Here is a 14,479-nt window from a genome sequence, read left to right as displayed (position 1 = left end):
CCCAAACAAACAATGCCAAAAATAAATAAATAAAGAAAAAAAAAGGTATTCTGAAGTGAGTTCATAATGATTAGCCAGAAAACAATTCGATTCCTGAACTCAGAGGGGTGTCTTTGGTTCAGGGGAAAGTCGTCTGACTGTGAGAATCAGACGAGCCAGTCCTGTCCCAGCCATGCTCCTTTCTAGCTGCCTGAGCCACTCCTCTATGAGTCCTACTTTCCTCATCTGTAAAATGGGAGTAATAATCCCAGCCTCACACATTGTCTTGTGGAATAAGTAAAATAAAGCGTGCTAAAGGGCGTCTTCTTGTACTGTGGATTTGGCTGCTAAGTGGAATTGATCTTGGTCTGATTTTTAAACTCAACTGTAAATACTTTCTGTTAATTGTAATTTAAGAGCTAAACATGTTTATAAAATTCCTTGGTCTGGGAAAAAGCAAAGTAGGACAAAAACAACAACAACAAGCAAAACAGGAGGAGGCTTAGTCTACTATAAAAAGAAATGAGTCAGTTAAGAGGTGAGATTTGCATTCTTACCTCAAGAACTTCAATATCTGAATTGACGAATGAGATTTTGTGCGGATTGGGCAGAGGAAATCCTTGCTGCAATTTTGCTAAAATATAGAACAAGACAAAAAATAATTGGGCACAAGCACAGAGGTTTTAGCAAGCTTTTTAGTAAGAGACTGACTGACACCTTTTTTTTTTTTTTTTTTGAGATGGAGTTTTGCTCTTGTTGCCCAGGCTGGAATATAATGGCATGATCTTGGCTCACTGCAACCTCCGCCTCCCAGGTTCAGGCGATTCTCCTGCCTCAGCCTCCTGAGTAGCTGAGATTACAGATGCCCACCACCATGCCTGGCTAAGATTTTTGTATTTTTAGTAGAGATGGGGTTTCACCATGTTGGCCAGGCTGGTCTCGAACTCCTGACCGCAGGTAATCCGCCTGCCTTGGCCTCCCAGAGTTCTGGGATTATAGGCGTGAGCCATTGCGCCCAGCGTGGATAGCTTTTTAATAATTGACCTTTTCATTCTCCCTGGTTCCACGTTTGCGTCTCTCTGATATGTCCCTAGAATTTTCCTGGAAGAATTGCTCATTAATCCGTGATTAATAAAAAATGCACCTACAATTATGTTCATTTGGACAGTAGAGAAATGCTGTCCATTTTTAGCCTGCCCAATGTGTATTTTGAAAATACCTAATTAGTGGGTTTTGAGAACATTTTGGTGTCTAATATAAAAAATATTTTAACTGGGCCAGGCCCCAGATACTGCAGTTTATGAACAACTGCTATGCAAGGAGAAGGCCCAGGATTATCATTCTTGAAAACTGTGTCTATCCAGTTAGTGGTCCTTGCATAAGACCCACAGAGATATCCCATAGGGAAAATAATCTCATTTCTGGTTGACTGGAAGGAGATTCTTTACTGCCTAAGGAGCATGGTTTCAATCTCTTTAACTCAACCAGTGTTAGCTGATCTTGCTGAGTTTGCAAATAGAATTGCTAACAGGGCTTGGATCTAGAATAATTGTGCAACCACGTCATTGATGGTACAAACTTTGTAAATTCTGACGCTGGCCTGGATTCATGATAACATGATAGGAGTACAAGCTTCAGGGTGAAAAGTCCCAAACAATCCCCAGTGCAGCTGATGCAGATGTTAGATGTTAGCCGATGTTACAGTCACATTGTTTCCCAATAATCCCTTACCATTGGCCAGTGGGAGGACTCCAAAGTGAAGAATAGAGGACAGAATATTTTCAAACCTCAAGACCTAAAATAAAAGAGGAAATAGAATCAGTTGCCAGATTGGGCTTTTTTGTTTTTTTACTCTGTTACCCAGGCTAGAGTACAGTAGGATCTTCTCAGAGGGATATACTAGCTTTGTAGAAAATCATATTTCAGGGTTTTCTAACTTTTTCCCTCTTGAAGATGGACACTTCTGCTTCCCTCTGCACTGGATTTTGGTGATACAAATTCAGAGGGACTACATGGTGTCAGCAAACGTGGCAGCTCAGATATCTACCAAGACAATCAAGAACAACTATTAGATTTCCCAATTAGCAATCTTCCCTTACTTACTAAGAGTCTCAGCCACAGGAGTTCCCTTGCATTACATCATGCTCCAAAGCTAATGCCGTCCCCAGAACACCCAATTTATCTTTTTCTTTAAATTAATTTTTTTTTTTTTTGAGATGAAGGCTCACTCTCGCCCAGGATGGAGTGCAGTGGGTATGTCTGTATCACCAGAGTGAAAATGGGCAGTGGGAATTCACTTTTGCAGTTTGACCTCAGAGTTTATGTATGAAACTATTATGCTACACTGCCTCTTGACATAAAAATGACAATAACTGAAATAATTATTGTAAATATGAAAACACAGAAGTGACAATAACTGAAATAGTTACTGCAAATATGAAAATAGTGACCACTGTTTCTTTAATGCCTACTATGTAGTCAATGTGCTAAGTGCATTTCATGTATAATCTCAGCTAATCCTGTCAACAACCCCAAAGTTGGGCTGGGCATGGTGGCTCACACCTGTAACCCCAGCACTTTGGGAGGCTGAGGCGGGTGGATCACGAGGTCAAGAGATCGAGACCATCCTGGCTAACATGGTGAAACCCCATCTCTACTAAAAATACAAAAAAATTAGCTAGGCATGGTGGCAGGCGCCTGTAGTCCCAGCTACTTGGGAGGCTGAGGCAGAAGAATGGCGTGAACCTGGAAGGCAGAGCTTGCAGTGAGTGGAGATCGCGCCACTGCACTCCAGCCTGGGTGGCTGAGCAAGACTCCGTCTCAAAACAAACAAACAAACAAACAAAAAACCCCAAGGTTGTAATTTCAGCTCCATACCTACTCACACTGCCTATTCCAATTTCTTTTTCTCTATAGTATTTTTTAGTAAAAACTATATTTGTTTGTTTTCTGCTACTCTCAGCCTGTCACGCACACATAAGCACAATCACACACACTCTGGAACAGGGTTTCCCAATAGTGGCACTCTTGACGTTTTGGGATGGATCATTCTTTGTTGTTGGGAGCTGTCTTGTGCACTGTGAGATGTTTAGCAGCATCCCTGGCCTCTACCCACCAAGTGTCATTAGCATCTCTCCTTCCATCCCAGGATGTGACAACCAAAAATGTCTTCAGACATTGCCAAATGTTCCTAGCTGAGAATCACTAGTTGAGAACCACTGCTTTAGGATGTAAGTGCCTTGAGGGTAGAGATTTTATCTGTTTTGTCTAGAACAGTTCCAGGCTCAATAAGTATTTGTAAGTAAATGAATACTGCTAATACTAATAATTAACGTTATGTAGTGCTGCCCATGAACTAGGCAGTATTCTACCCGGGCATTCTGACACCAAAATCCACTTAACTTCTCTCTGGTAGTGCCATCCATGGCACTATGAGGTAGTGATTTAGCTGATCTTCCTGAAGCTTGAGGGAAGGGGGATTCCAAGTCACATGTTGGGGTGTCCTCTTCCCATCAGAAAGTCATCAGGCTGGGAACCCCCCTCCCACAAAGGTCTCCATACAAGCAGCATTGACCTAATTTTAGGAGATGAGCAGAAAGTGTTCAAAGCGTAAACCTAATCATGGCTTAATAATTTACATATTCCTTTGGGATTCTCGTCTCTAACTGTAGAGGATTATTTTAGTGAGAAAACAGGCATTCCCTGAGAATGCCTAATGTATAGTCTTATATATTTTACTAATATGAGCATTTTACTATATGAGCATTATACAGTGTCTCAACAGTCTTTTGAGTTTTTAAAAAAGTATTTCTGCATAAATAAAAGTAAACTGTAGAGTTCCTCTCTTGAATGGTTAATGGACTCAATTGATGAGTAGCTGCATACAGAATTTCAAAGTCAAGTCCTACAATTATGCAGAAATCAAGGACTCCGAGGCAGAGAAAACAATTAACTCGCTATTATATATAGTAGGAGAATCCTTGTTCTTCCAGTGTCCGGTAACCCCAAGAGCTCAGATTCCTACCTCAATATTGCTGCGATTGGACTCTGGCAAAGCAAGGCGGAATCTAAAAGAAAACAAGAAAAGTTTAAAGGAGGGTAGATTTAAAAACAACAGCCGTAGTAGAAAGAAACCAAAAAGTAAAAGGATATTTTCAGCTCAAAAGTCACTATAAAAAAAAAAAACAAGGCCGGGCATGGTGGCCCACGCCTGTACTTCCAGCACTTTGGGAGGCCAAGGCGGGCACATCACTTGAGGTCAGGAATTTGAGACCAGCCTGGCCAACATGGTGAAACTCTGACTCTACTAAAAAAATGTAAAAATTAGCTGGGCATGGTGACATGCGCCTATAGTCCCAGCTACTTGGAAGGCTGAAGCAGGAGAATTGCTTGAACCCAGGAGGTGGAGGCTACAGTGGGCCAAGATCACACCACTGCACTCTAGCCTGGGTATCAGAGTGAGACCCTGTCAAAAAAAATAATAGACAAAAATAAAACACACACACACAAATAAAATTGGGAAGGCATCGAGTTCTATTACATCTTCTACCCCTATATTTTGCTGCTTAAGAAGCAGATCAGGAATAGCTTAGGACTTGGATTTGTAACCAGGGTGGGTTCCCCAAGTGCATTTGCTATACGGGACTTAATTTTGGCAACTTGGAATGTAGAACAATCTTAAGAAACAGTTTTCAGGTCTTCTGGCTCTGAACTCAGCCTTGTCACTTCCCTGAGCCCTTGTAATCCCAATCTACTAAATCCTGTGACCAGTCTAGGCCCCACCCCTCAGAAAGCCACATTACTCACACCATTTTTTTAGCTGTTCAATTGTTGCACATAAGGGAAGCATTAGCTAAGAAAGCTATCTGATGTGAAAGGTACAGTGTAATTGTCAGTAACCCCATTTCTGCCTCTTTTTAACTCTGTAGATTTACTTAATCTCTCTGGATCTTAATTTTCTCAACTATGAAATATGAATAAGAATATGTGAAATGACTATAGTTAATAATAATGTATAGTTTCAAATAGCTAGAGGGAAGATAGAACACCTTCAACACAAATAAATAACAAATTGTTTGAGATAATAGACACGCTAATTGCCTTGATCTGATCACTATACATATTGATACATATTGAAACATCACTAGGTACTCCATGAATATGTAAAATTATGACATGTCCATTAAATGATACAATTAAAAAAGAATGAAATTGAATGAAATGATGCACATAAGATGCCTAGAACTGTGCCTGGCATATCCTTATCACTCTAAATATGAGCCACTTTTATTAGGAAGAGAAATGCTAACAGTTAGAAGAGCACATAATGTCCTTGATGTTCTTTTTCAAATATCAACAAAGCACTTGCTGTAGGTCCAAGTAGAAGGGAGTCCTCCCCCCTGACCCCTCTCCCAGCTTGGTAAGGCTGAGTGACAGCGTGTCCTGTTGCTTGATATTTTATGGGAATTTTCATAAGGAAACTCAAGGCCAATGTTGTCTGTTTCCCAGTTTTGCCAAGAGCTGATCCATAAGTAGTCCTCCCAATATACACACGTGATTTTTCTATGCAATAATAATAGTACTATGAAGAAATAGTAATGAATAGAAAAGACTCCTTCATTTTGCAGATGGAGAAACTGAGGGTCAAAGAGGAGAAATATTAATGGCAGATTTGTTACTGGGACTTGGATCTCCTGATGCCCATCCTGGAGCTCTCTTTTTCATATCTTGCTTTTCTTCTTAGCTTTCTATGGCTCACTTTTGCACAGGTCTAGAGCCCTACTTCTGCATCAGCCTTCTAACAAATCTCCCTGTTTCCACTCTTGACCCTCTCCAATCCATCTTCTACACCATCCCCAGGGGGAGCTATGTTCCAGGCATGTCTGATGGAGACACTCTCCTGATCAAAATTCTTTAATGACTTGTGATAATGTAAGTGTCTTGAGGGTAGAGATTTTATCTGTTTTGTCTAGAACAGTTCCAGGCTCCGTAAGTATTCGTAAGTAAATGAATGCTGTTAATACTAATTAACATTATGTAGTGCTGCGATAAAGTCCAAGTCACTTATATGGCACATGAGCCTTCCTATACCTTGGCTCCCAGTTGCTTCTCTGCTCTCATCTCTTCATTCTCTACTTTGAATTTTATCCTCATTAACTCTGAACTGCTCAGTGCTATGCTGTTTTATTCATCAGGTGCCATATAGACCTGAGGTTTAAAAAAAGGTATTGGCTTCAAAACATATACCAAAAAATCCTGAAAAATTAACATCAGTACATGCCTACAAAAGGTAACATTATGGCCACGAGTCACGCAACTCAACCCCATCATAGTTAAATATAATTTATATTTAATGTGAACTGTATTTGAATAAATGCAATATATCTTCTGCTGGAGTCTCCATTCATTAGAGGGACTAGGCCAAAGAAGATCCTAACAACTGTGGATATTTCTGTGCACATTTTATGATATTTCTGTCCTCTGTGCCTTTGCACATGATGTTCTCTTTTTATGGACTTCCCCCTTTCCCTTTCTCTTTGACCAGGTAACTTTTTTTTTTTTTTTTTTGACAGAGTCTCGCTCTATCAACCAGGCTGGAATGCGGTGGTGCAATCTCAGCTCACTGCAGCCTCTGCCTCCTGGGCTCAGGCTCAGGCAATCGCAATCCTCCTGCCTCAGCCTCCCAGGTAGCTTTGACTACAGTTGTGTGCCACCATGCATGGCTAAGTTTTGTATTTTTTGTAGAGACAAGGTTTCACCATGTTGCCTGGGCTGGTCTTGAACTCCTGGACTCAAGTGACTCTCCCACCTCATCCTCCCAAAGTGCTGGGATTACAGGCATGAGCCACCACTCCTGGCCCTGGGTGAACTCTTTTTAATTCTTAAGATTTAACTCAGGGTTACCTCCTCTAAGAATCTTTCTGGGCCGGGCACGGTGGCTCAAGCCTGTAATCCCAGCACTTTGGGAGGCCGAGGTGGGTGGATCACGAGGTCAGGAGATCGAGACCATCCTGGCTAACACAGTGAAACCCCGTCTCTACTAAAAATACAAAAAAATTAGCTGGGTGTGGTGGCGGACGCCTGTAGTCCTAGCTACTCTGGAGGCTGAGGCAGGAGAATGGCGTGAACCCAGGAGGCGGAGCTTGCAGTGAGCCGAGATTGCGCCACCGCACTCCAGCCTGGGCGAATGAGCAAGACTCCGTCTCAAAAAAGAAGAAAAAAAAAAATCTTTCTGTTACTGCATTTAAAGAGCGGATATTCACAGTAGAGGTAAGATAGCTCTTGCTCAGCCAGTATCATGTTTGTTACAATTAGGCTTTGAGATTGCTTCAGAGTGATAACTGAGAATCAAAAAGAGACACAGGTCTGGCAAAGAACAGAAAGACTATCAGTGGCATGGAGGCTCAAACTGATTGCCTTGGAAAATGAGCACCAGAATCTGTAGGGCATCCTTGAGGGCAGTTCTGAGGAAATGTGAGGGGACTCCTCCCTCTGGTTGCACCACCTTTTATCATGGGCAAACCTATTCCAGTTTAGAAATTAGCCTACACCTGTGAGTTTCCTTTCATTTCTTTCATCCCAAGTCCAAGCCATGCCTGGCCACCCCAAGACCGCCTGCTATGGGTGAGCTTGTCAGGGATTTTCTTTGAACCAGGCTATCCTTTCCTCCTATGGACATATTAATTCTGTCTCTTTCCTAGTTCTCTAGGCACACTTACCATTTTTGAGTACTGATGAACGATTTTCACTGAATGCAGAGAAAGAGGCAGAGCAAAGAGTAAACTCTCCCAGCACCCTGGGAGGCCAAGGCGGGCAGATCACTTGAGCCCGGGAGTTCAAGACCAGCCTGAGAAACATGGCAAAACCCCAGCTAAATTAAAAAAAAAAAAGTTAGTCAGGCCAGGTGTTGCATGCCTGTTGTCCCAGTTACTCAGAAGGCTGAGGTGGGAGGATTGTTTGAGCCTGAAAGGCCGAGGTTGCAGTGAGCCGAGATCACACCACTGCGCTTCAGACTGGATGACAGTGTGAGACCCTATCTCAAAAAAAAAAAAAAAAAAAAGGCAAACTGTCCTTGCCCCTGGCACTGAAAAACAGGGAAGCTCAACTCAGGCCACCAGGTGGCATCCAATTCCAGTCCTTTGACCTTTTAACCTCTGCCAGGTCCCTAAGCTATTACTTGAAGCCCTGCTACTGGGAACTGATTCTTACTGCAGAACCATGGAGTCACTGGGGAGGAAGGGAGCTCAAATAGCCCTACTTTGCAGACATGTAAAAGTGTAGCCGGCCCGGTGCAGTGGCTCGCACCTGTAATCCTAGCACTCTGGAAGTCTGAGGCGGGTGGATGACTTCAGCTCAGGAGTTCAAGACCACCTTGGGCAAGATGGTGAAACCCCGTCTCTACAAAAAAATTTAAAAATTAGCCCACTGTGCTGGTGTGAGCCTGTAGTCCCAGCTGCTTGCGGGCTGAGGCAGGAGAATTGTTTGAGCCCACGAGGTTGAGGCTGCAGTGATCCATATTTGCATCACTGCACTCCAGCCTGGGTGACAAAGTGAGACCCTCTCTCAAAAAACAAACAAACAAAAGCATAGTCTATTTTTACTGTGCGCCATAAATATGTACAATTGCTATGTGTCGATTAAAACACAAAACTTAAAAAGTTTTATGGAAGATTTATTGCCCGGATTGAAATCAGAGCTAAAGTGCAAACTCTTAAGCATGGTGAAGGCCCTTCATGATCTGGGTGAATATAGGAAATATGACCTAATGGTAACCAAGTGTCAAGATTAAGCATCAAGATCAAGTGCCATGGCACTCACAGTGTTATTCCTCCAACTCTGTGTCCACGGCAGACGTTGAAAATCAATCCCACCACTCAGTACCCTTTGAACTTTTGTTTATGTCTTTGCCCCCTGACTCTGAACTCCGTAAGAGTAGAGATCCAGTCTTAATTATCTTTGTATTCTCAGGATTGAGAACTTGGTACATTTAGGCATTTAATGTTCACTTATTCATGGATTGAGTCATCCAGCAAATATTTATTATGTGTCAGTACTGGGACAGGTGCTAGAAATAGCAGCATTGTGAGCAAAACTAGACACAACCACTGTTCTCATGTAGCTTACAACCTAGTGGGGTGGCGGTCATTAATCAAATCATCCCACTAATTAAGGTTTAATTACAACTGAGATAAATGCTCTTAAGGAAATAAACAATTTCATGAAGTCAAAAGACAAAGAGGAACTTGATCTCATTTGGTAGATGTAGGAAGGTTTCCAGGGGAGGGCTGCTTGAGCTGAAATATGAAGGATGAGTAAGATTCAAAAGGCAAAATGGGGAAGGGAGTGGGGAGGGTTCCAGGCAGGGTTGCAAAAAAAAAGTCCCAAGAAGGGAAATGATAGCTGGGAGAGCACAGCAGGGCACTGTGAGAGGCAGACGAGATTGACCAGGCTCAGAGCCTCTGGTTGTGTTATGATTTTCATCTTTATCCTCAGAGCAAGAAATCCAATGAAGGTTTTTTAAGAAAGGAGATGATGTCTGTGTTTTGTAAAGATCATTCTGGCTGCAGCATGGAGAAAAGATCAGCAGGCCAAGGAGCTACCCAGGTGCTCATTCTGTGCTCAGGAAAAGTGCAAGGCAATGTGAAGAATTTAACCTCTATCTATGATTATGAGGGATGGCGAGAAGTCATTTGTAGGAGGTGATTAGAGAACAACACAAAGCAACGTATACTCAGGTGCTTCTTCATAAGTTTATACACCACAGAGACTTGCTGCAGAGGCTCTAAAAAGGGTGTGAAGCCGGGCTCGGTGGCTCATGCCTGTAATCCCAGCACTTTGGGAGGCTGAGATGGGCGGATCACCTGAAGTTAGGAGTTTGAGACCAGCCTGGCCAACATGGCAAAACCCCGTCTCTACTAAAAATACAAAAATTAGTCAGGCATGGTGGCGCATGCCTGTAATCCCAGCTACTCGGGAGGCAGAGGCAGGAGAATTGCTTGAACCTGGGAGGTGGCGGTTGCAGTGGGCCGAGATCACACCACTGCACTCCAGTCTGGGTGACAGAGCAAGACTCCATTTCAAAAAAAAAGTGCAAAAAGATAAAGAAACCAGTGTAGGTTAGAGTTGTGTGTAGGTGTGTGTAAGCGTGCATGTGTGTGTGATATGAGGCATATCATGGGGGGAAAACAAGTTTCCCTTTGAGAGAAGACTCTGTAGACCTCTCTGGCATGCCCCTTGTCACCCGGTAGTGTTTCTCCCACCAGGCTGTGGACCTGGAAAATAGAAACCATTGTCCTTCTGTGTTAAAAACAGTGCAGAGCACATAATAGGTGTTCAGTAAATTCTTACTGGATGGATATGTGGATAAATGAGCAGACGAAGGACATGGGTTGGGGAGTGTTTGTTGGAATTGGGGTCACTTTGAAGGTGAGCCAGTCTAAAGCAGAATATTCGTTTTAGTGAGCTGAGGAAGATAAGGTTGGCTGGCTTGAGAAGCAGGACCAGTTGATGAAGAGCTTGAAAACCTCAGGCTGTGGATTTAATCCAATGATGAAAAGTTTTAAGGGGAAGAATGTGTTGAACCCATTCCAGCATTAAAGGACCCTCTTGATGAGTAAGAGTTATCCAATGTTTGAATTTCATTGTTTCCTGCAGCCTGGAAATTCTGGAAGAAGCTTCCATTTGGGATTTCCTCCTCTGACAGGGGCTACCCCACTGTGGCATTCTTCTGCCATGGCTTCAAGAGTAGCTTAGAGGAAGGGTGGAGTTGGGGGTCAACCCAGGTGCCAAGTCTGAGCTCCAATGGCTTGTTCATCATTGGGAAATGTTTATATGCCCAAGCTTGAGGAGTATAGTTAGGTAGTGATTCCATCTGCTTGTAGTCAGCTATATTTGCATTCTCGGACTATGTTGCTTGGGAGGAGTTGTAGGGTGTGTGTGTGTGTGTGTGTGTGTGTGTGTGTGTGTGGTGTGCATGTGTGTTGATGGTGGAGTTCAATTTGGAATGTCCAAAGCCTCAATCAATGCAATGTCAAAAAAAAAAAAAAAAAAAAAACCTCCTAAGTTATAAATGGTCCAACAATAATGTACATCTGATTGCCTTGAGCTCTGCATGGGATTAAGAGGGTTAGAATTAAGTCATCTGGATGAAGACCAAGGGAACGTGTCATTTAACTTGGCCTCTGAAGTAATCTAAAACATGTCTACTATGTGGGCCAAACTGTACTGAGGTTGCCTCCAAAGAGAAGTATGTTTGGAATAACTCTCAATTGTAGATAGAGCAGTGAGTCTGGTTTAAAACTCCACAGCTTTAAAAACCATCCTGACTTGTCATGTCTCTTGGGATCAATTTCTCCCGGTTATTTGGTCAAATTTTGATTTTAGAATGGGGAAAGAGAATGGAATACTAGTACTACTAGGAACAAATATTTCTTGATCAATGACTATACGCTGACTGTTGTGCTAAGTAATTTACATACATTATCTCATCCACCCATACAACAACCCTATGGAGGGGTGTTCTGTTTTGCTGATGAGGAAACTGATACGTAAAGAGGCTATGTAACTTGCCTAAGGTCACACAGGTAGCAAGTGGAAGAGGCAGAATTCAAATCCAGATATGCCTGACTCCAGACACTGTGCTTTTTTTTTTTTTTTTTTTTTTTTTTTGACAGAGTATCACTCTGTCGCCCAAGCTGGAGTGCAGTGGCGCAATCTCCGCTCCCTGCAAGCACCGCCTCCCGGGTTCACGGCATTCTCCTGCCTCAGCCTCCTGAGTAGCTGGGACTACAGGCGTGTGTCACTACACCGGGCTAATGTTTTTGTATTTTTAGTAGAGATGGGGTTTCACCACATTGGCCAGGCTGGTCTCAAACTCCTGACCTCATGATCCACCTGCCTCTGCCTCCCAAAATGCTGGGATTACAGGCGTGAGCCACCGCGCCTGGCCGAGACTGTGCTCTTAACTAGACATGCTCAAAGAGCTCAAGTGTGTTATTAGAATTCCTAGTTTTTTACTTTCTTTACCATTTTCTCCCCTTGATTCCTTGATATAACGAGAAAAGTGCTGTGTATTTTTTTGATTTCAGGACAACCAGTTTGAGTGTTTTCTCTTTCTTTTATCAATGCTGAATGTTGAAAAAGGGCATGCTGCCTGTTTCAATTTAGCGTGACTCCATGCTCGTGGGTTTCCTCTTTCAAGCAAGGGTATTTATTTCCCGAATCTTAAGTCTTCTTTTCTTTCTTTCTTTTTCTTTTTTTTTTTTTGAGACACAGTTTTGCTCTTGTCACCCAGGCTGGAGTGCAATGGCACGATCTCGGCTCACTGCAACCTCTGCTTCCTGAGTTCAAGCGATTCAACTGCCTCAGCCTCCCGAGTAGCTGGGATTACAGGCATGCACCACCACGCCCAGCTAATTTTTGTATTATTAGTAGAGACAGGGTTTCATCATGTTGGCCAGGCTGGTGTTGAACTCCTGACCTCAGGTGATCCACCTGCCTCGGCCTCCCAAAGTGCTGAAATTATAGGCGTGGGCCACCGCACTTGGCCTTAAGTCTTATTTTTTTTCTTTCTCTCTTTTCTTTTCTTTTTCTTTCTTTCTTTCTTTTTTTTTTTTTTTTTTTTTTTTGAGATGGAGTCTTGCTCTGTCACCCAGGCCGGAGTGCAGTGGCGCAATCTTGGCTCACTACAAGCTCTGCCTTCCGGGTTCACACCGTTCTCCTGCCTCAGCCTCCTGAGTAGCTGGGACTACAGGTGCCTGCCACCATGCCCACCTAATTTTTTTTTTGTATTTTTAGTAGAGACAGGGTTTCACCATGTTAACCAGGATGGTCTCGATCTCCTGACCTCGTGATTCCCCGCCTCGGCCTCCCAAAGTGCCGGGATTACAGGCATGAGCCACCGCGCCTGGCCTTAAGTCTTATTTTCTAAGTTGTAGCTCTTCACTACATCAAAGGCAGTATACTGTGGTAAGTAAACACTCACGGTTTTCAAAGTGGACTCACCCAGGTTCAAGTTCTGGCTCAGCCATTCAATAGCTCTGTGACCTTGAGTAAGTTATTTAATCTCTACAAACTGTAAAGTGGGGATAATAGTACCTACCTCTAGGACCGTTCATTTAATCAACTGACATTTATTGAGCACTGTGTCAGGCCCTGGAGACACAGAGTTGGAAGATTTAAATGAAATAATACAAGTGTTGGGCTTGGCACGGGGCCTAGTAGACGATAAAGACCCAATAATAAAGAATAGTCATGAATTATGCAAAAAAAGACTATTTCTCCAATAGTCATGAATTATGCAAAAAAAGACTATTTCTCTCTTAGCGCTCCATGGGCAGGATACAGGGGAGTGAGGCATGTTCTGAATCGGGGGACTCTGGAAATGATCTGGTACCACTGAGCACCTCCTTGTCCTGGCTGAGGCTAGCTCTAAATTTGAAATCATAGTCAAAGCCAACAGCTAAGAAATAGTCATTTTTTGGTACAGTTCATGACTATTCTTTTTTTTTCTTCTTCTTCTTTTTTGAGACGGAGTCTCGTTCTGTCGCCCAGGCTGGAGTGCAGTGGCGCGATCTCGGCTCACTGCAAGCTCTGCCTCCCGGGTTCACGCCATTCTCCTGCCTCAGCCTCCTGAGTAGCTCGGACTACAGGCACCCGCCACCACGCCCGGCTAATTTTTTTTTTTTTTTTTTTTTGTATTTTTAATAGAGACAGGGTTTCACTGTGTTTGCCAGGATGGTCTCAGTCTTCTGACCTCGTGATCTGTGCGCCTCAGCCTCCCAAAGTGCTGGGATTACAGGCGTGAGCCACCGCGCCCAGCCTACTCTTCTTTATTATTGGGTGTTTACCATCTCCTAGGTCCCATGCCAAGCCCAGTGCCTCTGTTATTTCATTTAAGCCTTACAACTCCGTGTCTCCAGGACCTGGCACAGTGCTCAGAAATGGTCAATAGATTAAATGAATGGTCCTGGAGGTAGGTCCTATCCTCGTTTTATACTTTACGGAGGTTAAATAACTTATGCAAGATCACAGAGCTATTGAATGGCTACCACACACTTTACCTATATTAACTCTCATACTTCTCACAGCCTTCTCCCGAAGTAGGCTTTATTACACCATTTTACAGAGGAGGAAACAGAGTCCAAGAGAGGTTAAGAAACTTGCCTGAGATGCCACAGCTAATTAGTGGCAGCGCTGGGATCAGAACCAGACCAGCCAGTCTGACTTCAAAGCCTGTGATCCTACGGTCTGTCTAGACCACCAACACTGGGTTTGTCTCTGATTTCTCTATTTTCTGTCTATGCAGCCAGCCCCAAGCAGCTCCAGGAAGAGGCACATTCAGGCAGGAGATAGTTAGAAAGGCCATGTTGTCATTGTTTTGGGGAGAGTAATTTGGAGCCCTCATGTTCCCTGGTTCTTCTCAGGAATGTTCCACAATCCCCACCCACTTGATCCTTTTCCTGCTGCGTCTCTCTGACATCACCCAAGACCAAACCAGCTC

At 43.3% G+C, this 14,479-nt stretch overlaps 1 protein-coding gene across 1 annotated transcript in view; it reads right to left on the bottom strand.

The window, feature by feature from the left end:
* The window catches only part of BPIFC (BPI fold containing family C), a 46,300-nt gene that overhangs the window by 1,540 nt on the left and 30,281 nt on the right, over positions 1 to 14,479 (bottom strand). The window contains exons 12-14 of the mRNA XM_025399980.1: positions 4,004 to 4,046; positions 1,711 to 1,774; positions 537 to 613 (exon numbers count right to left, since the gene is read on the bottom strand). Coding sequence (XP_025255765.1) covers positions 537 to 613; positions 1,711 to 1,774; positions 4,004 to 4,046 — 184 coding nt within the window. The remainder of the gene's footprint in view (positions 1 to 536; positions 614 to 1,710; positions 1,775 to 4,003; positions 4,047 to 14,479) is intronic.

This window comes from Theropithecus gelada, chromosome 10 (assembly GCF_003255815.1).
Source record: "Theropithecus gelada isolate Dixy chromosome 10, Tgel_1.0, whole genome shotgun sequence".
Taxonomy (NCBI): domain Eukaryota; kingdom Metazoa; phylum Chordata; class Mammalia; order Primates; family Cercopithecidae; genus Theropithecus; species Theropithecus gelada.
The sequence above is the reverse complement of the archived record's forward strand: the minus strand, read 5'-3'. Positions and strand labels throughout refer to the sequence as shown.